Below are 26,794 nucleotides of genomic sequence, written 5' to 3' on the forward strand. Positions count from 1 at the left end.
ATAAATAGATTAAGGACTATAGTTATAGTAGTAATAGTAGTAAGTTAGATAATAAAGTTAATTAGCTACTAATATAAGTAATAGCCTAGCTTAGTAATAAGGACTAGGCCTATATTACTATATAGTTAGATAAGCGTCCCCCTTATATATACTATAAGGTCCTTATAATATAAAAGCTTATTATTTTTACTAAGACTAAATATACCTTTAAAGAAGCCTAAATTAAGCTTTATAAAGAGTTTATTAACTAGCGCCTTATCCTTTAGTACCTCTATATAATATACTTACCCTTAAGAGTATAGTAGGCTTACTACTTTATCTAAAAATACTAGAACTTTAGTATTTATATTACCTTTAGTATAAAGTTAAGTAATAATAATATTAAAGGCTATCTCCTAAATAGTCTTAGTTACTTATATTAACTTATTACTATTATATAAGATATAATTAGTAACTAGAAGTTATACTTTAAGTAAGCTTATACTAAAGATAAAGTCCTTAAAAGCTAGAAGTATATAAGGACTTACCTTAAGCTCCTTAGTAAACTTTATATACTACTTTCTTTAAAGTGTCTAATATTAATTAGAAAGTAATACTAGCTAGTAAAAAAAGTAATATACTTTAATAAAAGACTATTCTTAGCCCTTATTAAAGAATATAGTTTAAAGTATATAGTTTTAACTAAGCTTAGTATCTTATATTAGTATAAGATCTTTACTAAGATACTAAGTTTAGCTTTTTTTAGTAAGTAAGAGGTATACCTTTAGTAGTGTTTTTAAGAAATATCTTCCTCTAATTTATACTAATAAATTCTTAATTTAAAGATTATAGTACTTTTTTATAGTAAGCTAGAGAATACTATATAGCTTATTTTATTATAATTAGTTTTAGTTTAAGAGGGCTAGTTAGCTAGCTAGAAATATACCTAAAGTTATAGCTAAAGTATAAGTAGTAAGAAGTAAGGCTACCTACTTAGAAGTAAAAATAAGTACTTATTATTTACTTTAATATAAAAAGGAAGTTAATAAAGTTAAAGCTAGATTTTAACCTTATTTTAGTGCTAGATAAGAAGCTAGTCTAGCGTTTTTAGTAAAGAAAAGATAATAAGGAGTTATATAAGTAAATAGCTACTTTAGCTTAGTATCTAGAGGATATAAAGTTAGTAAGAAATAGTTAGTAGTAATAATAAATCTTTATAACTATATTATAAAACAGTAGCTAAGTTATAAGTCTTTTTAACTATATAGCCTTATTTAAGATTTATAAAAGAAGGTAATAAGTAATATATCTTTATAAAGCTTAAATAAAAAAAAGGTTACTTTTTATAGCTATAAGAAAAAGGCTTAGTAAGAGGGTTACTTTTTATAGCTATAGAAATAGGTGTACTTAAGGGCTTCTTTTTATAGCTATAAAGGTTACCTTTTATAAAGTATCTTTTCTATAGCTATAAAAAGAACCCCTTTATAGACTTTATTTCCTATAGTTATATAGGTTAATTCGATAATAGTAAAAGGAAATAGTAGAGGTGTTAGTAAAATTAGGTTTACTACCTTTATAGAGATATACTAAATTTCTAAACTAATTAGAGGTATGAATAGCGGCGCCTATATAAGGGCGGCGCCTATATATTAATTTATAGCGCCTATATATTAACTCCCTATAAATAATAAGAAGTCTATTACTAGTTTAGTACTAAGATTACTTAACTTATATAGTTTATAGTATAGCTTTACTGCTTAGAATATTTATTATATATGTATATATATATTAAGTAGTTTTATAATACTTAATATAAATACTAATTACCTATATAGACTTTACTACTTTTACTTTTAATAATATTAATACTTCTTACTTATTTCTTATAAGATATATATCTATATATATTTATAATATTCTTTATTACTATATAGTATTACTAAGTATACTGAAGTATTAAAGATATATTTATACTATTTAATAACATTATTTATTTTATATCTTATATTATTATATTAAATATAAAACATTATATAAATATTAAGTAAATATAATTTAAATATATGCTTTCTTTTTCTATTATAAAATAATATAAATATATGTCTTTTATTTGTATTATAATATATTGTTTTAATATTATATCTTTATCTTATATTATATTTTCTAGTTTTCTTTAACTATCTAGTTATACAGCTATATATTGTTATTAGTCTTTAGGTAAGAGCGTTATAGCCTAGTAGACATTATCTTATAATAACTATTAAATATAGCTTTACACTTTTTAACTTTAAATATATATTTTGTCTCTCTATTATTACCTTAATGAGTCTTCTCTTTAATATGTTTAATCTTTATTCTAGACTACTAATATGTATATATTAGAATATATTTAGGCTTAGAAACTATAACAAACTATGCTTTAGGTATTCTAATAAACCTACCCTCTTATATTTAATTAGTTTCCTTCTTTTTATCTACTTTCTATAATACGTTTATCTATAGTTTACTACTAATATAAACATAGCTAGAGGCTTTTAAGCTAGCCTTTTATCTATTAGAAGTTTAAAGGTGGAAAAGTTCTTAAGCGCTTTTATAGAAAGCTAGCATTATATATTATAATAGCTTAAGTGTAAAAAAGCCGCTAATGGCTTTTTGCTAGCTTCTTACTTAGGAAAAGGTGAATATAAGTATTATGTATTAAGTTTTAACACCTTATATAAAACCTAGAATAATAAGATAGTAATAAAAATAACTATAATATACTTTTTATTATTAAACATACTTTATATACTAGATATATATTCTAACTTTATAATTACTTTAAGTTCTACTATTATTTAAGAATAAGAATATTACGTTACAAAGAATAGTACTTCTAAGAAACGTACTATTCTCCTAAAGAGTTTCTTTATTAGTAAAACAGACTAAAGTAAACTATATATATAAGCTACTTATAATAAGCACTAAACGAAATAATAACCTAAATTATAAAGCTAATTAATAATTTTAAATATAAAGAAAACTTATAGAAATATAAAATAACCTAAAGAAAATAAGTATAAGTATATAATATAATTACCTAGTTAAAAAGGTCTAGTCTTACTTCCTCTTATATTAGAGAAACAAGACCTCTTTATTCTTAAGTACTCTAGATCTTTATTTCTATAAAATTACTTTTCTTCTTAGGAAAATCTGCGTTTAAATTTCTAGGTCAGTAGTTAAAAGCAAGCAGGTGTCCTCTCTAGGGTATAGCCTAGTACTCCTAACTAGCTAGGCCCCTAGAGGCCCTACACCTTCTAGAGGGAGGCCTATCTCTTCTTAGAAATCTAACTTACCTCTCTAAGGAGGCCCTCTTAAGCTCTTATAGTCTCTAGTAGACTACTTAGCTTTTAGCTAGGAAAATCTAGTCTAGCCCCTTTAAGCATCTAGCCTGCCTTTTTTTAAGTAGGCCCTATAGCTCTTATATTCTCTAGCTAGCTAGAAATCTACTATATAGGTCTTATTAAGTAGCGCCCTATATGTATAGCAGTATTGTACACTAGCTAGGTATATATAATAGTAGTTACTTAAAGTAGATTAACTTTATAACTAGAGGAAGTAGTATAATTATAGTATTATTACTTAGTTAATAACTAACTAGATAAAAAGGTCTAGTCTTACTTTCTATAATATTAGAGGAAAAATCTGTCTTTATACTTAAGTACTCTAGATCTTTATTTTCTTAGAAGGAACCCCTTTTTCTTCCTCTATCTAGAGATCTAGTCTTAAATATATAAGTAGAAATATAATATAGTAAATTATCTTATATTTCTTATATCTTATATCTTATGCTATATCTTATCCCTTGTTCTTAATCCTATATTACTCTTAATTACCTCTAAAAGTAAGAAACGTCCCTAGGGGTTTTCTATTTAGCTTTATAGATAGCTTAAGACTACTTTATACTATCCCTAAACTTTAACATTAACCTAATAGATTCAGAGCTATTTAGGCCTACTACTTATAGAAGTAAAGAGATTGTGTTACTAAATATATATATTTTCAGACTTCTTTACTGTATTTTACCTATATAAGAATACACCTAGTAGTAAGAAATATAATAAGAATAGTAATACTAATAATAATAATAATAACAGGTACCTAGCCTTAGATGCTCCTTAGAAGTAGCTATATAAACTAGAAATACCCTCTAGCTACTAAGTACCCCTCATAAGTAGTAGAAATCTACACTATAATAGATTGTAATAAAAGTAGAACTTGTGTGTTTTCCCTTCTTGTCCCTTGTATTCATGTGTTTACTATCCAACCAGGCATTGTACTGGTTCATTTGGAGGATATATATGGGTAATGTTGGGCGCATTAATCTCCCACCCATTGGGGTGCGCGTTCCAGAAGATGCAGTGCGCCGTGTGTGTTTCGTTCCGGCAGTGAGTATCCAAGGTCAACGGATCTCCGGTAGCCCGGGCATGCGCATAGGCGCTTCGTTGCCGATCCCAGATATACGAACAGTGTAGGTGATGGAATCCTCCGTCAGTCCAGAGTCCTCCGGGCGGATATCGGCCGCTCAGGACGTCGTCCCACGGAACGACGCTTTTGTGCTGTCTATCTAGGTAGAAGGTGTTGTTGATATTGGAGACGTATTGAAGGTATAACTTCTGATTGTGACACTGCGGGCTCACCCATGCGCTCATCATCAGGTCATAGATGCATCCGGCCTCCTCCGCCTGCCTCCACGACGGGCCGCACTCTGGTCCAACGGCAAGCGTGCCTTTTTCTGGGCGGGGTGTTCGACCTGCCGACCCCCAAGACACGAACAGCCAGAAGCTATAGACTAGCGTTCCAACTAAAGTGAGAACGAGCAAAATTCCCCACCTGAGAAGCCTGCGTGGCTGTTGCCAACCACAGTCGCGGCCGCTTTGGGAGGCCTCTACCACAAGGAACTCCGCACAATGAGACTCGGTAGCCTGTTTCTGAGCCATTGGTGAGAGGGTTGCGCTGATTTGTTTGACTAAGGTAGCTTGAAGAAATGCCACATCCGTTGGTTTTAGTGTTAAACCAATCAATATAAATTGTGTTCGTAAGTAAGGGTTAACTTAGTGCATAAAGTCGTGGCTGTAATACTGAGGACACACCTCAAGTAGACTGTCTCCAGTAGATTATTGTAAATATTTAGAGTATTTAGGTGGCATGTTGCCTATTTATTCCATTTTATGGAAAATGCCTGTATAGAGGGCAGGGATAGGGGAAACTATAATGATATATGCTTTCCGGAGAGCGTTACAGTCCACGACTGCTCGGGCTTTAGGTAATCAAGCGGCTATATATATCTAGAGGTAAATAACCCCCAAATATATACCCGGCGGTGCTAGTTAGTGCTGTCAAGCTAAACACCCCCTCCTTACAGAGGGGGGGAAAAATAGGGTTACTACATAGAAAATAGGATTACTACTTAATGTATACTAAATAACTTCCTACACTAAGGGTTAAAATAGAAGTAAGAAATACTAGAAATAACTATAATAAATCTACTTAATTGCTATACTATAAGATAGATATAAAATATTTATTTGAATATATATAAAATACAAGGTTATTTTTATTTCTAAAAATACTAAAACTAGTATTATATTATAAAAGAATTATTAATAGAATATTATAATAGATTATATACTTTTTAAGTATAAAATAGCTTAATCTTAGGAGAGCACTTTAAAACTACTTTTTAAAAGTATTTAAAAATAGAACTAGTAGTGCTTTTATAAATAAGAAGAAATTCTCAAGTAAATACTATACTTTATAATACTTTTATAAGCAGAATACTACTATATATATATTATATAGTTAAAGAAGAATAAAGTATATAGTAGAAATCATAGTATATCTTTATTACTTACTTAATATAAGGTTTATTTAGTATATTAAACTAAAAAAGTAATGTTTTATTATAAAAGAAATTATTCTTTTTTTAAAATATATAATAAAAGTAAATTTTATAATATAAGATTATTATATAAAGAATAAGTATAATTTAAAAAATAAAACTACTTTAATAAGCCTTAAAAGCCTTATAAAATACTAATTAACTTAAAGTTTTAATTTTTTATAGCTTATAGTAATACTTTTACTTTAAGTAAAACTATAGTACAATCTTATATATATAGTAACTAAAGATATAGACTTAATATAAAAGATATAGAAAAAACTAGATTCTTTAAGGTTTAATAATTATGTTTTAACTATAAATCTAGCTATAAGCTAGAAAACTTACTAGAGAAACTATAAGTAGTAACCCCATTTTTAGTGTAGCAACCTTATTTTTTTACTCCTCGCGTAAGCAAGGGGTTTTTAGCGCAGCGAAATAATGACTAACACCCCTGGCACTCAGGTGACAAAAAATTGTGCCGGTTTTCAAGAACCCATGGCACTACCTTGTAGATACCTTTACAATAGACAAAAACGCCTCTTTTCTTGTATATAATACTGTTAACTTCAAGAACTTTACGCGCATCTATGAATACAACTTTTTCGATATATTGAAAGCTGTATTCCCCGTTACGACACTCGTGGCAGTGGTGGTGGTAGTAACAGTAGTAGGAAACCGGCACATTTTTTTGTCACCTGAGTGCCTGGGTAGTTTGGGTCAAGTCTGATGTATTATTATCCCGGTGGCAATATTTCTGCCACAAGCTCCACAGTACCGTCAGATGGGTCATAAATAGCCTCACAGCACGGACTTTAGCAGTACCTGGTGGCGATGCTGGAGAGGTATGTCGGAAGGGTTTGCAAGATTATTAAACTTACTTCGTCATGACGCAGTACACGTCTCTAGCGTCTACATCGATATATATATCATATATCCCTTGGCAACATACACCTCTACAGACTAAATTAAACACATTAAGAACATCATTTCCTACGTGCTGATGAGACTGTTACGGTAATCTAGTCCTTTTAAAGAACTCTTATTCCTGTTATTGTATCCCGCGACCTGAGCAAGTCATGGCCCACAATGCCTTGTCGAACGAGGAAAGGTCATCTTGGCGGACGATGCCGCATAAAGACCAGCTGATAGTGCTGGGTCTGTCTCGGCTGGCGGAGCCCCTCACGCGAACAAGCTTCGGTGTTTGTGTCCCCTTTCTGTGGACGGATGGTCAAAAGAGACACTTACCTTCTTTCTAGACCTATATTTACTATCAAATCCAGTCTTGGGATCCTACGCTCTCGTCAGCCGGCATTGTACGCCAGGCCGCATGGCTGCAGACGGCCTTGACAACCATGGTGATGCTTGTCAGCCTGCCCATAAGCCGGCTCGCCGACTCTCCCAGAGTCGGGCGCAAGGGCGTCCTGTTGATGAACTTGGGCGTGCTCGGCACAAGCACAATCTGCTTCGGCTTCACGCGCAGCTTCACCCAGGCCTTGATGCTTCGCATCCTAGAAGGCACCTTTAGCGGCGGGACGGTTGTAGTCCGCACCATGATCCCCGAGATTGTGCCCGGAAAGAAACACCGGGTTAAAGCCTTTCTGATGCTACCACTGGCTTTCAACGTCGGCTCCCTGATTGGACCACCTATTGCTGGACTCCTGGTCGAGTATGCGCGGAGTCACGCGGCAGAGAACGAGTTCCTGGCGCGCTGGACATACGCGCCGCCGATGCTGATGACAGGAATCGTCATTCTCTTAAGCTTTCTGGCCGTATTTTTCCTCCTGGAAGAGGTATGGTATCTCGCTGTACCGCGTTTCATTTTTGGTTCTTTTCCACGTACGAACGGCTGACTGAGTTGGCGTCCCCTTGCAGACATTACCTGCCTTGGCGGATCAGTCCGACGCTGGGATACGGATCAAGAAGACTATCGTTAACCTCTGGCATTCCGAGAGACCCCGCAAGATGGGCAAGGTGCATTATGAGGCATGGGACGCGCGAGCCTCGGACGAGTCCCAGGATCTGGATCCGTTGTTGCCGGAAGGTGACAGCGGCGAGGCTCAAGACGGCACCGCGGCAGCTGCTCCTGATAATGCCGCAAAGCCCCTGCATTCTGGCAAGATACCGCTTCGGAAAGCTCTGACGGCAAATGTTCTGCTCGCTACCAGCTGCCAGGCCATACTCGATGGCCTTACCGCGGCTTATAATACGCTGTGGCCACTGTTCCTCAGCGATCCGCCTTCATCCACCGACATCGGCCTCCTTTCGGGGGAGGGGGCACCTTCCGCTCCATCCCCGCTGAGATTCTCGGGAGGCGCGGGCCTCAAGCCCTCTCAGATAGCTCTGACGCTCATGATTCTGGCTGTGGCCGCCCTTCCACTGCAGATATTCGTATACCCTTGCGTCAGCTACAAGCTCAAGCCCATCGGAACCCTGCGGTGCTTTCTCTGGTGTCTGGCTCTGGCTTTCGCTATCACTCCTCTCATAGCCGTCACGGTCAAAACGCCATTTTTCATGTGGCTCATCATCGTGGCGGTCCAACTGCTCATGGTCCTTACCGCGGCCATGGTGGTGCCCTCAGCGACATTGATGACGAACAAGTTGAGTCATCCCACAGACTTCTTCCAGTTCTTCGTAGCCTGCTTGCCGACACGTGACACGATGCTAACATGTGAAATTTGCTACACAGTTCCGCTCCGAGCCCTGCAGCCCTGGCGGCAACCCATGGCTTGTCCGTCACCTTGTCCGCAATGGCCCGGACAATATGCCCACTCGCCGCCGGTCACGTTTACGCTGCCAGCCAGGCTCACCAGAACGGGGGTCTGGCGTGGTGGTTGATGGCCGGCATAGCCACCTGTGTCTGCGCCATGAGCTGGTTCCTCCGCGATGGAACCGAACAGAATGCCAAAGCTTGGCCAGTGGAAGAGGACGCACCCTCGCGCTGATCGAAGATGGGATTGATGGGATTTATGGGTAAGCAAGATCACGTCACCGTTGCTGTCCCCTCTCTGCAAGATTATGTGCTATGCTATAGAGCGTAATCTGCTTTACCTGATCGACTGGTTCGATTTCTACAGTATATTCGATAATCATTGTATGAGATGTGTTAGAAGCACTGTTACACTTACTCAATATCACTTTGGAGGTATTGAGTATCAACGCCTTCCCCCCCATGTGAAAGTCGCTCGCCACTGGCTAATGCCATCTTGTTGAGTAGGGCAGCAATATCCTTTAGGCCACCGTTAGTTACCTAACAGGGAGCAATAACTTTAGCTTGTAATTATTATAATTACGTTTATCCTTGTTACCTATATACCTCGTGGGTTCCGTGCCGTAATACTCTATTGTCTTCTAGTTCTTAGCTCTTCTTTAGCCCCTAAAGCTTTCGGCTCAGAGCTTACTGTGATTGATTCCATGCGACAAACTTTCGTCTGACTGGGACACAACAATTAAAGCTTCTGCGTCTTATTCATTCATTCATCTTCCTATCTATTCATTTACTTATGTTTACTTACCAATTTACTCATTCATCCCTTTCTTTCTACTCGCTCTTGAATGTATTGTTGCTTGACGCTTCTTGTGTATTACCTGTTTTAAAACATGATGATCTCACAACAATTATACTGTCTGTTCTCGACCTTGTGTCTGTTGGTTCTTGCCAGTCATCACCATCAGAATGGCTCCTTCAACCAGTGGCACCCGCCTGGCCCTCGTGACGGTAGGGGACTTACAAACCATCTTTCGGTGGAGAGAAGGCGGCTGACAATATTTGTTTCTTAGTCCGCTCTCCCTGTCCTATGTTGAATGCGTTGGCAAATCACGGCTTCCTTCCCTCCAATGGCAGGGGCATATCGCTTGATATTACGACTCGTGCGCTGGCCGACGGCATAAACGTAGACCCCTATGTGTCCAAGCTGCTCTTCGATCATGCTATCGAGACAAATCCGGACCCGAAAGCCGCCACCTTTGACCTTGACCATTTGAACCGTCACGGCATCATAGAGCACGATGCTAGTCTCACGTGAGTGCTTCTTCTGAGCCATACGTATCTCCGTCCAAGAAGACTATCCTTTTTAGTCGGCCTGCTGACCCCCGGCCCCTAGCCGCCCGGACAACCGCTTTGGGGACCCTGGTGCTTTCGACCCCGAGGTGTACAGCGAGACTTTGCAGTATTGGCCCGACCCTATCGTCTCCGTCAGACAGGGCGCCGCCGCGCGGCTCGCTCGCATACGCACCTCGGCCGGCACCAACATCGATTTCGAAATGAGACTAGAGGACAACCTCCGCGGCCTTGGCGAGATCGCGGGGTTCTACCTCACCCTAGGAGACCGGGTTGACGGTACTGTGAACCGGACATGGCTGACTTACTTCCTTGGTAAGACTTTTTCCCACCTTTTCTTTCCTCTTCTGGTCTACTATATCCTTCACCTCCTCACAAGGGTCTGCGTAACCTCCGCGATTGTGTTCGATTGAACGCTAACCTGAACCGGGCGGGGGTTTCGGTGAGTAGAAAAAGAGTTTTTACCCGTGCCTTTCGGCTGGTCGAGACCGCGCGACCCCATTACACTGGAGGCACTGCAGGCGGTCATGGCCAAGGTTTACAATGCGTCTCAGGACATCATCAACGAGGGGGTCGACAAATGTATCCCCCGGCCCGAACGGAACATGGATGGGCAGTATGTGCTTGGCGGTGCACACTAAGTGATGAATAAGCTTCCCTCGTTCAAGGGTGCAGAGTCAATTTGCCATAACCTTTGTCGTTTTCGCCTAATCCATGGACATTCCATGCAACTAGATCTTCTCAGACCCTGAAACATCGTTTTGAAGACCTATTCATGGTGTTGACCAATGACTAGGTCTCCTCAGTGCCATAATCGTTCTAGTACAAACCTATATGGTCAGAACTGGGCTATATGTATTTGTCGAGCATGGCCTCAACACCATGTTTCAGAGATCAAGGACACAAAGGGCATGCCGAGTCTGATTCATGGATGCCGGGTGACGCAGGTAAGGCAGGGTCCTGTCATAACAGTGCGAGATCCATCTATCCTTGTTCCGGTACGGCATCACAATGTGCCCGAGCAGTCTCGGGTTGATCATCGTCAGGCCGGACGGGAATTCGGCAATCCAAGCTTTGACGAGCAAGTAATGCTGACGCGCCATTTATACAGACAATGAGATTGATATCATCAACCGAGACATCTCAGAACACGATTGCACGTTAGCTTTGATTGACTCGTTCTCCCCGCCTCTACTGAAATGGCCTACAACAGAAACCCCTTGCTGATACAGGACGCCGCGGTAGGCCGCACCGGCGTACGTGCAGCGCCTCTATTTCTTCTGCACGACGCCAGCGGCAACATTTTCAACTACTTCAGGCTGGGCTTCCTGGGAGGCTCACGTAAAGTGTATGGCATCAGCGACTCTCACATTGGGCGTGAGGGTGGCATCTGGCAGAGCGTCAATGACATGGCCCGGCACTATATCAGGCTCATAAAGAAAGTTATAATGCGAGGAAACATCCTTCTGGGAGGTAAGCAGGGCAACACGCCGACCGGTTCCTCTTCCCCTTCTCCTTTACACACACCTAGGTTTGCCGCGTAATAACAAGGAATCAGGATGGTCATTCGGGGGCATCCTCGCGATTCAGATGGCCCATCTCCTGGCGAGGGAAGGTCGCGGCCTTGCTTGCTCAGGTCTGGTGTTGGTCGATACAGTTTACATTTCGCCGGCCCGGTTGCTCGGCTCCGGTGTAAACTCTAACTATAAAATCGTCGCCCCCACTATGCCCGCTGACATGCCTCCCGGCACCCGTGACGAGATCCTAGCCTCGCTCGTGCGCGCAAACGTGCTGTGCTCGTCATGGCAACCACCCTTGTGGGACAATTGCAAGATGCCGTCGGCAGTGTTGCTCAGGGCCATGGATTCTATTCCGCAGGCGGCCCCGCCCGGCTCCGACGATACCAGCAGCGGCACAGAAGAGGCAGATGGCAACATGAGTAAGTGCCGACTGGACGCGCTGAGGGACTTGGACGACCTTGGCTGGGACGAAACGCAACCAGGACTCGTGCGCTCCGTGGTGCATACGCCGGGGCACCACTACGCCCTCTTCGCCGACGAGAATGTATGTACAGACACGGTTGTTCCGTTGTTACTAATGTTGCAAGGATCGGCCTGGATCGAGCTAACCATCAGAGGGGAACAGATATCCTCGACGACTGAATCTCTCAAGCAAGCCCTCCGCCAACTGGAGGGTGGCAACCTGTAATATTTTCCTGCGTGACTCAAGACCTTTCCTGCGGATTACAAAAGAGAGACGCCAACCACGCATGACCAGGGACGTGATGCCAGCTTGCAGTGACTTCGACGGTTCGCCGCCGGATCATTGTTTTCGCGAGAAACTGTCGCAACCCGTAGTGCCCGAGACATGCTGCTCCTGCTCTGACGGCGATGGCGCCAGCAACGAAGACCAACCCTTGATGCTCGCTAGCCGTCCGCACCGCAGGCCTACATGCCTCCTTGTCGTCGTTTGGTGCCAGTGGGCCCTGATAGTCTTTCTTGCGATTATCGCGTCCATCTTGTGGGCGGACCGCCGCGCCCACCTCACAGACCCGGGCCCAGATACGATGCCGCCCCAACTACCAGACATCCAGCCGCTGGTTCCGGACGATGTCACGGCGGCCAAAGAAGCCCTGAACTACGGCTACTACGTGGCGGAGCCCATCCCTTACGACATCCTGCGCAATGTCTCCGTCTTGGAGCGGCGGCTCGTCCAGCTCGGGCTCGGCAACTTCAGCACAGGGGTCAAGGCCAACGGGCGGTACGGCGTGTACATCGACGACGAGGGCCGACGGCGGTTCCTGCACCCCAAGCTGACCATCAACGACACGGAAGCGTACCTCATCTCGGGCCTGCACCACATGCACTGCATGATGGAGACGCTGCGCGACTACGGACTGCTCGTCAACGGGTTCCGGCCGCTGTGGAACGACCACCACGTCGTGCACTGCTTCAACCTATGGTACCGGTCCATCGAGTGCGCGGCCGACAGCACCGCCGAGGGCTACACTGAGCCGTTCGGCACCGTCCCCGCCGGCGAGATCCGACGCGCCAGCTGGGCCAGCAGCGTGCCGCGGTGCCGCGACTTTGGCGCCCTCTTGCGCTGGGCCAAGGACCCGGTGCGAGCCCTGCCCTTCCACTACGACTCGGGGCTTGACGTGATGGCTGTTTCCAAGCTTTATGGGGAGTGTGATGTGACCGAATGTCGCGACGAAGGAGGCTGGAAAGGGCTGGACTGACTATCTCGTGACCGGAACAGCATGACTTGCGTAGACATGAATTGTGTATGGCTCGGTGGGTGTCCCTCTGTTTTGAATTACATCTTTTACTCTCCTTTACTCTAGGATTGTTGTATTGGCCGATTGTGGACTTGCTCCGCCTCGACTCTAGATTCGAAAGATCATCGTGGCTATTGAAGTAGGAAGAGTCCAGATCGTATTACACAAGCAAGAATGGACCATCCAACATGTCATGGGTTCACCGTATAAACACATCGTGACAGAAACAGCCGTCTTTCAAGCTGTATTATCTAGGTAGTTGGCGATAACGGGATATTCCCACAACCGCCGCTGTCCATCAACGACCCCCCCGTAAGAATGCCCAACCAAAGCCTGATAAGTCCTACAATCTCCCGACAGTCGGCAATCAGGGCTTAAAGTATCCGTCAGTACTATTTGCTGAGGAGTCTTGCAGTGGTCTCCGTATAAAGAGGCTTAAGGTACGTACGTGATGTAATGCTGGCGTCAAGCCCGGCATCGCCGTCATTAAAGGCAAGGACCAAGAGTTTCTGTTTATTAACAGAGGATTAGCTAGCGTTCGCCGTTGCGCTAAATTACAATAGAATTCTACCTTGTGAGGGTCCTGGTGTTAAATGTAGTGGAATGACACGTAATTATCTAGTAAATGTGCAGCCGGGCCCTGGCGAATTGTTGGAAAATAGGCGACAAATCTACCCTACTTTTTATAGTTAAATAACTAATTAAATAGCTAGGATTAGCCTAAGATTTCCTAAGTAAGGAAAAATAGAATTTCCTTATTCCTAGAAGATTTTACTATACTTATAGATTATTAATTACCTAATATATAACTATTATTATTTCTACTATTTAATAATTAATAGTCTAATATATATATTTATAATAACTAATATACCTATCTAATAAATATAGACTATTATAATAAGTAATAAGAATAATAACTATAAGGTAATAGTCTTCTAGTTATATAGTAACTAGCCTATTTAGCTTAACGCTATCTAAGTAAAAGTAAAGTATTAAAATCTCTAAGGTTATATTAACCTAAATAGTATAGTAATAACTTATTTAATCCTTAATATAAATCTAAAGAAACTAATAAAGCTACTACTATAGACACTAGCTAAATCTACCTATCTTTACTTTAGAGGCTAATAGTAAGAGGTATAATAGCTACTATAATAAGTATAGCTTACTAGTAGAAATATATATTAAATACTAGTAAAAGTAAGGGTAGTTATATATATTAGTAAAAAGCTTAGATATAAGCCTAGCTAACTAAGTAAGTAAATAAGTAAGTAGGCTAGTTAACTATTATTTATTATAAGCTTAGCTTTTTAGTAACTATAATACCTCTTACTATTAATATTTAAAGCAGGTCTAAGTAGATTTAGCTAGTATTTATAGTAAGATAGCTATATAGTAAGTAAGATAATATAGTAAGTAAAATACTTATTTTAATCTTTTTACTTTTTCTATAAGTTTATTAAGTAATAATATATAAAATTAATTAAAACTATATTTTATTTTCTTTTTATTACTATTTTAAACTACTCTATAGTTTTATATATTATATGTAGTCTTTTTATAATTACTATATTATTATATATATAATTTATTACTCTTTATATAAGTCTTTTTTTAAAATATTATCTTACTTTTAGCTTTAATACTTTTTATTATTTCTTATAATACCTTTACTTTAGTTATATTAAGTAACTTTTTAAGATATAGTTAGGTCTTTTTAGGTTTTTAATACTTACTTAGTATATTTATTTATATATAAGTCTAAGGTTTTTAGCCTTAATAAAAGTAAGCTTATATACTAACTTACTAATACTTTTAGCTTAAAGGTTTATTACTTTATATATTAGTATTAGTAAGCTTTCTTAATATCCTTTAATCCTTTTTTTATTAAGCTAGTACTTTATATACCTTTTAGTACTATAGTTAGTATCTTTAGGCCCTATAAGCCTAAGCTAGTTAAATATAAGCTAGTAAGTGTTAGTATACTTAGCTTAAAATTTAAGTAAAAATAACTACTAGAGTAGGGTAGGGCGATTAGCCTAAAGCAAGATAGTATATAGGCTAATTAGAACAAGATGTCATCTCTTGTTACTGAGAACATAGTTATCGCCGCCATGCACGCCCGCGAACTGTGCTCGTCATATGATATTCCCGGCGATGTATTCGAGCCCGCTTTGGCATACTGGTTTATCTCGGCAACGGCGGCGATCCAGGGACAGTGCAAAAGAAAAACGGCGCGGTGGTACATGCAAAAGGCTAGGCGTGCTTTGTTGGTGGTCAGGCTTTTTGTTCTGTCGGGCGTCACTCGCAGATCCAGGCCAGGGAAAACACTGGTCCATCGGTGTAGCTCGTCGTTGGCATCCCTGTGCCTTTTCGTTCTGCTGTCGCGATGCATCGTGATTGCCCGAGGACTGAATTGTATCCTCATAATGCTGTGCATTGTAGCTGCCAGTGATCGTATATCGTGCAAGGTTCCATGGGGATCATGGCTTGATGGACTTGAGTAATCCATCATCCAGTCACAGTCAAGCACCTGGAAATATCACTATCTCTGCTGGATTTTCGACGCCATAATCATTTCTGTCCCACAATCTTTTTTGTATGACATCCGTGGCGTTTTACTATCAAAGGACTCTGGGCCAAGGAGACCTACTTACCGGAGGCAATCCCCGATCGAGCGCGTGCACCACATCCAGCACATATGAGTATGCCAAAGCGGGCTCGAATACATCGCCGGGAATATCATATGACGAGCACAGTTCGCGGGCGTGCATGGCGGCGATAACTATGTTCTCAGTAACAAGAGATGACATCTTGCACTCGAGGGCGACAGAGGCCTGCAAGGAGTTAGTATTTGCAAATGTGACGACTGACCAGCACATTGGACACTAGGGCCTTACCATGAGCAAGGACAACTGGGGTTGATCATAATTAGCTATCAGCACGCATTCCCATGACTTTCCTTCACCTTTCGTCCAAAATCAACCAAGGGAACTAACTTGAAATTTTAACACCTCGCTTGGAAGACATTGCGCACTCTCGCGGAAACCAAGGGCGGCACGCAGCCTCCACATCACTCGGGCGCCGTCAGTATCACTTCTCACGGATGCAGATGCGGAAGAGTTCTGATTCTGGTCATGGCAAACGGCAGAGACGGCGCCTCCGGGCTGCCGCCTGGAGAGTCGATGGCAGTATACGCCGAGGGCGATGACGGCGTGTGCGAAGCCACGGACGAGCTGACTCGCGTCTGGAAGGAATGCCTCCTTGATCCGTTTGAGGATATCGGCCCTGGGAATGAAACTATGATATTTTCAGTTAACAAACTTATGGGATCGAGAGGCCAACGTACTTGTAGTAAACGTCACTAAAAGCTAGAGCTTGTTAGCTGTGCCTCGCCTCACTCTAGGTTCACAATAAATAGGAGAAAAGAAAAAACCAGATGTGTTGGCATATTATTGACTTGTGAAAACCAGGCTCACCTGAAATGTACGTCTCCAGAACTTCGTCGCTTTCTGTAGTCCACCAGTCCTTTTCACATAGTTGCGACTCGCCAAGTTGAAGATGGCTTATTGCTCTGCTAGCGTCTGACTTCTTTCCTTCAAGGGCGGCCAGAATCCGACCAGCTTCAAGCCCACCTTTCCCAAGAGAATGACACACAGCATCGCGCAAGCCGTAGAAGGATGATGATGAGAAGGTCATTTTCTGGCATATGAGAGACGGCGATAATGCAGAGTTGTTAGCAGGGGGTCTGGGTGATGTGACACGGGCGAAGCCGTCGCTGGCTAGCCCTAGCTTCCGCATGGTAGCGGTAGGAGATGTCCATCCGCTTGTATTCGGTGTTACCCCGATGTCCAAAGAGCCTGATTCGAACGATTCGAGCACCTGAGAAGGGCTCTCGGATCCGGAGAATGTCCAGTTCATATCCCTAGTCAACTCCATATCGTCAAAGTCTCCAGGCGTCTCCGTCTGTAAGGGAGATATAGAGGCCGTAGCACCGTCGTTGGTAGGTTTAAGGTTTCTCCACAAACCGGCTCGTTCGTCGTCGGAGATATAGAATATCTTTGGATGTGAGGCAAGGGATACGGGGGCTTCGTCCGCGCAAATTAAGGGGCCTGATGTTGTTGGCTGCGGTGTCAGCAGGAACTGGCGGCCAGCCATGCCCGCAGGATCACTGAGGTAGTAACCATGGCTAGAGGCACCTGCTCTGCGATCCGGATTGTCGTTGCCCCAATGAGGAAGCGTGCCGGGTCGGACGCCGTGGACGGCTGCAGTGCCAGGTGATACAAGAGAAATATCATAGTTGGCGTTGGCTTGGCCTAGGCAACCGTCACCAAAGGTCTTCAAAGGAAAGTTGAACACGGTTCGTCGATGTTGGCGAGGGCCAGGTTCCGGATATATACATTCTTGGTCCAGCCGCTGGATTCGAAGTTAGCCCTTGTTAGTCGGCCGGTTGAATAGCAGACAATGAGACTAACCTGGCAGTTTACACACTGGTCCCCTCTATCGCCTATACAAACAGATAGATCGTGCCTTTAGCCTGGCTTGTTCGTGGTGCAAACAGCGACCGGAGGGAAGCCGAGAGTGTAGGACTGACTAACATTTTGTTTTCTTCTCGCGGCACACAAGACAGGCGCCGCGTCGTCGGTTTTGTCTAAGCATCCTAGTGTTTGTTACAATTATTAACCTCTAGAGAATGTTTTGCTTAAAAAACAGCGCAGTTGATGCTTAGGTTTAACACGGCAATATACTACCTAAGTTAAATAGCCTAACTAAAAGGTTAAGGCCTTTTCTGTCTTTGTAATTAAGCGAAAGAAATTGATTTAACGAAGAGGAACTTTATATTACTGTATGTAATTCCCACACTAAGTTCTTTATCCAGTAATTCTTAAAGACTGCCTTAACGTTTTAGTGCTTAACTTCAGGAATAAATGTGGAATAAAATAGAATCTAATTCTAAGGACTAAGCATCTAGGTAGTAGTCAAATAAGCTAATAATTATAAACAGAGAAAGCCCCTTTAGCACTATGTAGTCAGTGTCAATTATATGCACCTATTTCTACCTCTTCTTCTAACAAGGACAAACGGGTTTAGCTTCCTAGCTAGTATTAGGCCAAGGTTTAACCCCTCATTAAGCTGTCTATGTGGCTATGCTTTTTTAATTGCTTCAAAGGCGCTTGTTTAAGAATTATATATATATCTTGTGGATAGAGGAGCAGCACAACAGCAAAAGTGGGACAATACCATAGTGCATTAGTAATAAATCTGATGATGTAGGAGAAAGCTCCCCACAAGGCTATAGGCAGAGATTAAAGAAGGTGAGGGTCCCGGGAGGCGACGTGACCTTCGCAACACACAGGCCCCCTCACAACATATCTAGTAAAGTTTTAGGCATGCACGCGGTTAGAGCCTTGGGTATGAAGGTACACACTCACACACTGAAGTAAGTTCCCCCTAAGGTACTACCCTCTAGTTAGAGAACTTTAACCTACTTAGTACACGTAATGAACTATAATATAAAGTTATACTTATAACATATAAGATTTAGAATGTAACTTAGAAATCACTGTTACAAGGTAAACTTAGATGTGTAGAACTTACTTTAATAGCCGTTAGCTTAGGAGGGAGTAGGCTACTGTTAAAGTCTATGTCATTAAGCGCAAAGTGATCTTACACAACCTCGGACCAATGAGACTGCAGCAATCCAGGCTAACTATCTAATAGCTGTCGGTAATCATTTGCAGAGACCTACATTTAGGTTATGTGAGGTCACTTTACACTTAAGAGGATAATACTGCAGCGATATCCTTGTATGAATAGATCGTTAGGTTGTGTGTATTTGACTATTGCTATTGCCGATCGGGCCCTTCAAATGGGTAAATGCTTAGAACATTGTTTTCCCCTCATTTAGATAGGGAAATGCATCCTAGAAATAATTAGTGTATTTCCGGCCATTTTCTCCATTTGCGCTCAGGCGCGCACAGCAATATTGTCCACTTCAACAAAAGGTTACTACAAGCAGGTTGGTGCTTTAACTTTCCACCCTCCCTGCTTCAGTAGTGAACAGTCTTTACAATCAAGCATCACCTAGCTAAAGAAGGGGAGAAATATATGTAGTAGCTTTTGCCTAACTTCTGCCTAATATAATTAATTCTTAGTAGATAACGTAAGTCCTTTTAATTACACTAGGTACGTCACATGTAGCGTTAATAGAGTATTATAGCAGGCTGTATTACTACCTATCCCCACACGGTTTCTCGCTTATGGAGCTAATTTAACACTCTCTTAGTCCCAGTGCTGCGATAAAGTTCGCGAGCACGTGCCCTCAACACAATAAATTACGCCCTCACAGAGAAGGTAGGCAAGTAGGGTTGTGTTAACAGCAGCCGCTGTTAGCAACGTGCCGTTGACGCGTGCTAAGACTTGAATACATTACACTATGGCACCGCCCCTTGTCTTTGTTCTCCTCCTCTCAGGAGCTGTTGGCCAGATGATGCTTATGTGGCTTTTCGAGAGCTTTTCACTACTACCTTCGAAGTGGGATGCTGAACAGCGGCCGACACCTCCACCCGCGTGCCTGCGTACGGAAGACGGACGGGACCTCGCGGCCGAATTTCAGAGGCTGATTCGCAACTATTCTGCCAAAGCCGCCGACCGTCTGCTCGCGCCCGACGTCGTTGCCCATTGCGACGGGATGAACGAGATGGCCGGCAAGCCGCTGGGAGCGCCAACGTATCACGACCGAGAGGAGCTTAAGACCGCGCTGGAGCGGCAGAGCGGGCGCCCGACCCCCGTCACTCTGCGGACTGTGGACGTCGTCACATGCAACACAGTCGTGCTCAAGTGGACGGCTGTATTTGGCCAAGAGAAGTTACCAGTTAGGGGAATTCAGATTCTAACAGTCCAGAAAAGCGCCCCCCATTACGGCTGGGCGATTAAGACAATTGACACTGAGTTCAATAGCCTTGCCTATCTTGTGGATCTTGGGGGTACATATAGTATGCCAAATTAGGCCTGTATATAAAGTAATTTGTTTATAAACCAGAGTTTATAGAAATATTGAATATAGTAGAATAATATTGTCACAGAATGACATCCCCGATTGATTGATTGGCCATTAGCAATATAAGTCAAAGCACCCCCATTTCGAACACCCCCTCATTTTGAACAGCAACAACGAAACCCCACCACTATCCAGGCAGTTAATTCAAATCACCACAACATTTAATTACTATAGCTTAACTATATAAAATTAATATTAAAAAGAGGCAAATTTAATCTCTTGTAACTTTGCTGTTTTTGCTGCCTTAAAAGTGATCTTTTTTACCTGTTATTTAGATTTCTAGATATGCTCTATCTAGACGAAGCAGTTATTAGGCCCTAGGGCTACCTTTACCTTTATATATAGCTTATATACCTCTATAACCTCTTTAAGTTACTTAATCTGTTATTTATATGTAGCGATAAGTATATTCTTTATATTAAGGCCTTTACCTACTTTATAAAATAGTAGGCAGCCTTTAGGTGTGTTAACTTAAGGCCTAAGGACGTAGGTAAGAGTAGCCCTCTTTAAATCTCCTAATTGTTTAGAAGTAGTTAGTAGGCTAACTACTACTAAATCCCTTAACTTTAGGGTTAATAGAGGTGCTTTCTTATCCTTTGCTTTTTCCTCTTAAGGTTAGTATAGTAATTATTAACTTACTAGTACCTTTAATAAGTTAAATAGGTATATACTAGTGCCCCTTTATCTAGCCTAGATTATTATACTTATTATAGCTTAAATATATATAACACTATAGTAGTAAAGAAAGTTCTACTTACTAAGGTGTATAAAGTTAGTTAAGGCATAAAGTATACTAATACCCTTATAATAGGCTGCCTTTAGAGGACTAAAGACTAATACGTCTAGAGGTTAGGTTATATAAGAGGAATAGACTAAAAGAAATACTATATATATCCCCCTCTAAAAGTATTCCTATATAAATTTATTAGAACAGTAGCTTCTATACCTATCTATAATTAAGAGCTACTTTATATTCTTATTTAGTAGCCCTAGCTTTATCTAAGGATTAAAGACGTTAATAAGCTAGTAAACTACTCTTATATAGTTAGTCTAGCTATTCTTAGATACGTTAAAAGACTATACCTTATATACTAAGAGTTCTTTAAGAAACTACTATTATTATATATATTTACCCTTAAATATAACTAATAGTTAGAGTATTTACCTTATAGCTAATACACACTTAATAATTATTATCTATATATATAAACTAAGCTACTATATATATATTAATCTTTTCCTCTTACTAGACTTAATTACTAGGCTATTAACTCCTTAGCCTTTTATTATCTTAGTCTTATCTATATTCTATATATATTAAGGAGGTATTACCTTAACTATTAGATTAGTATATAGCTTAAAATATAACTAAAGTATCTCTCTTATATACGCCTTAACATATAGGCTATTAATTATTTTACCTTTTAATATCTTTAACTAGGGGTTATAGTAAAAAAGGCCTGCTACCTATTGCTTGCTAAAGGGCTAATAGTTATTACTAGCAGCTGCTATACAGGCAGTAAAGGCCTGTAGTTAGGCGTGTAATAGGCTGAGGCTAAGGCTGGCCTGGGCTAAGGCCTATATAACAAGATAATCTTCTTAAATAGCTAATAGTCGTTATAAGTGCTTACTAGATACCTTCTTAGGCATATATCCTTTTCTTTAGCAGTAGAAGGTTAAGATAGGTATCCCCTAGGTATAGGAAGCTTGCTGTATGCTTATCCTATTGCTAATATCTTTAAGAGCTTTCTGAATGTCGTCCTTAGTGTATTTTGGTATGGCGAAAACACTAGTATTTTTAAAATAATTAATATTTAATGTTGTGGTTGAGATAGTTGGTGTTGTTGTTCTAGTTAATGGTATGTGTAGTGGGGAATGCTGGTGTTTGAAATGAGGGGGTGTTCGAAATGGGGGTGCTTTGACTTAAGTGGTGTTGACAGCAGTGCTTATTGAGGACGACTTGAGCATTGGTGGATCTTTTGGGGCGCTGGCTCAATTGGTTAGAGCCAGGCGTTGAAAAGGTCTATTAGCAGGCGCGTCACTGTCAGCGCCCTGTTACAAATATATAATTATCTACAAAATATATAATTAAGCCTTAGCAAATAGTTAGGGAATAGGGAGTAAAGCTACCTTACTTAATAGGGATAATTAGCTATTTAGATAGCTAGAATTTATCTAGATTTTACTATCTAAAGAAATAGAAGAAATCTATAAATCTCTATAGATTAATCTAAGGTTATATATATACTACTTAATTAATATATACCTAGGCCTTATAGACTAATAGGTATATATTAGATGTTACTATGCTCTCTACTCATTTATAAGTAGTTAAGATACTATTTATATGAAACGTAATTTAGAGACACTAAGAAAGTAAATCTATATAAGTATATAATATTAATACTATAGGTAATAGTTTAATAAGTAGTAGCTAAAGTGTTATAGAATAAAGACTATAATAAGTATAGTAAGGTTTTACCTACTATAACACAGTTAGTGTTATAACTTAACAAGTTATAGGCTATATTACCTTACCTAATAGGTAGATAATAAGTAGAAATACTATTTATATAGATAAGAAATAAGAAATAGATAGATAACTCCCTAGAAAAAAAGAACTATAAGATAAGTTAAATAGAAATAAGAAGGTGATTATATAATAAGGTAATTACTAGTAATTATAGAAGTAAGTACTTACTACTATTTAATAAGTGCTTACCTTACATAAGAATAGTAATTACTTATAACTCTTAGTAGAATAAGTAGTTTATAGAACAGCTAGGACTTATATATAGAATAGACTAAGACGTACTTAAAGATAGACTTCTATAGGTCTTTACTAAGTAACTAAAAATATTTATTAATATCTTTTAGTATTAAACCTTAGTAATTTAATTAATAAGAGCTAGAGAGTTTAGAAATAATACTAAGTATAATATAGTACATATATATATAGAATATAATTATAATATAAAAGAGTATAAGTATAATATATATACTTATATTATATCTTATACTTAATATAAAAATATAAGATATAGAATAAATACTATTAGTTAATACTAAACTAGTAATATAGTTAAGTATATATATTAAAAGGTAATAAGAAATAATAAGAGATAAAAACTAGTTCTTTAATAATATATAAGAAGAAAACTATTATAGGATTATATAGTAGATTTACTAGAAAATATACCTATAGATCTAGTAGATCTGTAGAGAAATTACTATAAAATCCCCTTATAGACTTAGTAGATTTTATAGTAAATTAGCTATAGTTATTCTAGCTGTTTTACTAGCATTAGTCTATACTACTAGTCTCTAGGTAATAGCTAATACTATAATATATACTAATATTAAATAATATAAGTATACATCTAATACTATACTATATTTAATAATACTATATATATTAATCAAGAATATTATAAATATATATAAATATATATTTTTTAGGAAATAAATAAAAAGTAGTAATTCTTTGAAAACTAAAAGTACTATATAGTCTATATAAGTATCTATCTTTAAGTATTATAAACAATTAAATCTAAAACTAATTTAAAGACTATAAGTAGTAAAGCTTTACTATAAGCTATATAAGTAAAATAGTAGTAGTATTTAACTAGTAATAGACTTCTTATTATATATTAATATCTTTTAAATTAAGAAAGACTATTAAAGTATACATGGTAAATAATAACTTAATATAAATATATACTACTTAATATTAATATTCTTTCTCTATATCTTCTATTTCTTTATCTTCTTCTTCCTCTATAATACTATCTTCTGCTGTAGAAAAGTTTTAGTCTTATATTAAAGAGATTACTATATATAACTATTAGTAGTATAAAATATACTATTTAAGCTATCTAACTTACTAGATTCTTACTAGTTATTTAAAAGTATTAATCTAACTTAAATAAAAGAGCTTATATAACTTTAAAGTTAGATATATAACCTTAAAATAATACTAATATATATATATATATATATGAGATCTAGTATAAACTTTACTTCTAGATATAGACCTATAGAGATTTAATGTCTATAGTACTTTAGCATTAAGAGTATAGAAGTAGACTTATATATAGTAACTATACCTAGTCTAGGGTACTAACAATAGAAATATTTACTTATTTTAAACTAGATATTAAACAGGCTATAACAAGCTATAATAGGCTATAATTAGCTATAACAAACTCTAACAGGCTATAATAATACAAGGTTTTAAAACTAACTATATAATAGTATAACTATTAGTATAACAGGTAAGCTAGTCTATTAAATAAAGAGTTCTAGCTTAAGAGAATATATAAGAGAATATCTATTTTATAAATATATATCCTATAGAAGCAATAATATAGAATAAAAAGGATAAAAATAAGTAAGTATAAGTAAATATAATATAAAGAGAGTATAATAGTTAGTCTTATTGTTTTTTACTAACTATTACTTACTTATATAGAGAAAGAGAGAAGCCTAGAAACAGAAGAGATTCTAGCCCTTATATAGACCTATCTAGCTTAGTAAAATGCTCTATATTTACACAAGCTACTTATAAATTAACCTAGTAAATAAGTAAGGTAATAACCCTAGCTAGATTACCTTAACTTCAAGTAATAACCTAGATAGTTAGAGACAGAAGTAGTGAAGCTAATCTCACTCCTCTTAGAATGTTCTAGCACCTTTGGTTAATTACCTAGTTATACTCCTTACGTTATTAGTATATATATTATTCTACTAAGCTAGTAGATTATAAATATATATGTCTTATATATATATAACCTCTATAATAGAGGAACTATAAGATGAAGAAGTATAAGAATACTAGAGACATTCTTACTTTAAATAATAATATAATATAAAAGTAATATAAAGGTTAATATATAGATAAATACTATTAGAAATATAGAAGTTAGTTATTATATATAGATATAAATCCCCTTAAGGCGTTCTAGCTCTCTGTGCTTTCTAAGAATAATATAACTATACTTATCTTTCTATTTATCTACCTACTTATCTAACTAGTTTACTTACTATTCTATCTACTGTTTCTTCTTATCTTTTTCTAGTAGTAATAGATAAATTAGTTCTTCTTCTAGTAATAATACTACTATATAAGTCTAAACTACTTTCTACTATAGTAGAAGTAAGAGGTATAGCTGAGTCTTTTCTAGCTAATGTCTATAAAATAGGAAATCTTTTAATATTACCTTTCTACTAGTCTAGAGAATTTACCTAAGTAATAGCTATTAAATATAGTAAAAGTACATATAAATTAACTAGTAAGTATATAGTTACCTTATAGTAAATTATTAAGGAATAGACAGTAAAGTAGCTCTACTTTATAGGTAATTCTAATAATTATATAGCTAGGATTACCCTAGAATTTTCTAACTAAGAAATAAGTAGATTTCCTTATTCTTATAAAGTTCTAACTATAGTTATATAACATATAATATTACTAATTAATTAACTATTATAATTCCTACTATTTAATAACAGTTAGTAAGTATTATATTAAACTATATATATTAAAGTAGTACTATTAAAATAGGCTAGAGAATAAATATTATCTCTTTAAGTGCCACTAGACCTCACATAACCTCAGACTAATAAGACTACAGCAATCCAGGCTAAGTATCTAATAGCTGTTAGTAATTAATTGCAGAGACCCACTCTTAGGTTATGTGAGGTCTAGTGGCACTCAAAGGGTTAGGATATAGCTAAGGTTTGTATTTAATTTTAGTAATAGTCTTATATATAGAAGTACTAAAGCTAGTATAAACCTTTATACTATTTTTAGAGGTAATAAGAGGCAATATAAAGATATAAGATAAGACGTTGAAGTGTAATATAATATATTATACTTCTACTTATAGATCTAATATCTAAGTATTTAGATAGAGATAGAAAAGAGGATTAGTTATACTTATTTTCCTACGGTTATTATAGATTTCTAGAGGTTTCTTCTAGATTCTAGGTTATTAATTAGGTTTATTATTTAGGTTATTTTTTAGTAAGGTTACTATTATAAAACACCTTACTTATATAGTTATTTTAGTGTATTTTACTACTAAAGTAACTCCTTAGGAGAATAGTGTTTTTCTTAGAAGTACTATTCTTTATATAGTAACATTCTTATCTTTTATAATATATAGTAGAATTTAGAGTAGTTATATAGTTATAAAGTGTATATAGTATATATAGTATTATTAATACTATAAAGTATATTTTAGTTATTTTTAGAGGTAATAAGGGGTAATATAAAGATAAGAGATAAGAGATAAGATAAGATAGGAGATAGGAGATAAGGAATATAGTTATAATATAGTATATTGTATTTCTTACTTATAGAACTAAGACTAACTGTCTAGATAGAGGGAGAAAAGGGGATTATTTATACTTATTTTCCTAAGGTTATCTTAGATTTCCAGAGACTTCCTCTCGATTCTAGGTTATTAACTAGGTTTATTTATTAGGTTATTA

The 26,794-nt window shown here is 37.9% G+C and overlaps 7 protein-coding genes across 7 annotated transcripts; 5 read left to right on the forward strand and 2 right to left on the reverse strand.

Annotated features, from left to right (window-relative positions):
• Window positions 1-4,277: 4,277 nt before the first annotated feature.
• On the reverse strand, window positions 4,278-4,724 carry GLRG_11862 (uncharacterized protein; the record flags this gene model as incomplete). The annotated part of the gene is made up of 1 exon (XM_008102543.1): window positions 4,278-4,724. A coding segment is annotated over one exon (447 nt), but the record flags the coding sequence as incomplete, so codon positions are not given.
• Window positions 4,725-6,978: 2,254 nt separating this feature from the next.
• Window positions 6,979-8,844, forward strand: GLRG_11863 (major facilitator superfamily transporter; the record flags this gene model as incomplete). The annotated part of the gene is made up of 4 exons (XM_008102544.1): window positions 6,979-7,101; window positions 7,159-7,692; window positions 7,775-8,499; window positions 8,589-8,844. 4 exons carry the CDS (start codon window positions 6,979-6,981, stop codon window positions 8,842-8,844), a joined length of 1,638 nt encoding a protein of 545 aa, XP_008100735.1.
• Window positions 8,845-9,502: 658 nt separating this feature from the next.
• On the forward strand, window positions 9,503-10,600 carry GLRG_11864 (uncharacterized protein; the record flags this gene model as incomplete). The annotated part of the gene is made up of 4 exons (XM_008102545.1): window positions 9,503-9,617; window positions 9,680-9,920; window positions 10,003-10,274; window positions 10,410-10,600. The coding sequence occupies 4 exons, from the start codon at window positions 9,503-9,505 to the stop codon at window positions 10,598-10,600; spliced, it is 819 nt and encodes a 272-aa protein (XP_008100736.1).
• Window positions 10,601-11,549: 949 nt separating this feature from the next.
• GLRG_11865 (thioesterase domain-containing protein) lies at window positions 11,550-12,167 on the forward strand (the record flags this gene model as incomplete). Its single annotated transcript, XM_008102546.1, has 2 exons — window positions 11,550-12,023; window positions 12,105-12,167. The coding sequence occupies 2 exons, from the start codon at window positions 11,550-11,552 to the stop codon at window positions 12,165-12,167; spliced, it is 537 nt and encodes a 178-aa protein (XP_008100737.1).
• Window positions 12,168-12,228: 61 nt separating this feature from the next.
• On the forward strand, window positions 12,229-13,197 carry GLRG_11866 (uncharacterized protein; the record flags this gene model as incomplete). Its single annotated transcript, XM_008102547.1, has 1 exon — window positions 12,229-13,197. The coding sequence occupies one exon, from the start codon at window positions 12,229-12,231 to the stop codon at window positions 13,195-13,197; it is 969 nt and encodes a 322-aa protein (XP_008100738.1).
• A 2,666-nt stretch (window positions 13,198-15,863) lies between these two features.
• On the reverse strand, window positions 15,864-16,938 carry GLRG_11867 (uncharacterized protein; the record flags this gene model as incomplete). Its single annotated transcript, XM_008102548.1, has 5 exons — window positions 15,864-16,076; window positions 16,114-16,154; window positions 16,277-16,539; window positions 16,589-16,610; window positions 16,719-16,938. 5 exons carry the CDS (start codon window positions 16,936-16,938, stop codon window positions 15,864-15,866), a joined length of 759 nt encoding a protein of 252 aa, XP_008100739.1.
• A 2,737-nt stretch (window positions 16,939-19,675) lies between these two features.
• Window positions 19,676-20,248, forward strand: GLRG_11868 (uncharacterized protein; the record flags this gene model as incomplete). Its single annotated transcript, XM_008102549.1, has 1 exon — window positions 19,676-20,248. One exon carries the CDS (start codon window positions 19,676-19,678, stop codon window positions 20,246-20,248), a length of 573 nt encoding a protein of 190 aa, XP_008100740.1.
• Between the last annotated feature and the right edge of the window lie 6,546 nt (window positions 20,249-26,794).

Source organism: Colletotrichum graminicola (genome assembly GCF_000149035.1).
Source record: "Colletotrichum graminicola M1.001 genomic scaffold supercont1.154, whole genome shotgun sequence".
Taxonomy (NCBI): Eukaryota; Fungi; Ascomycota; class Sordariomycetes; order Glomerellales; family Glomerellaceae; genus Colletotrichum; species Colletotrichum graminicola.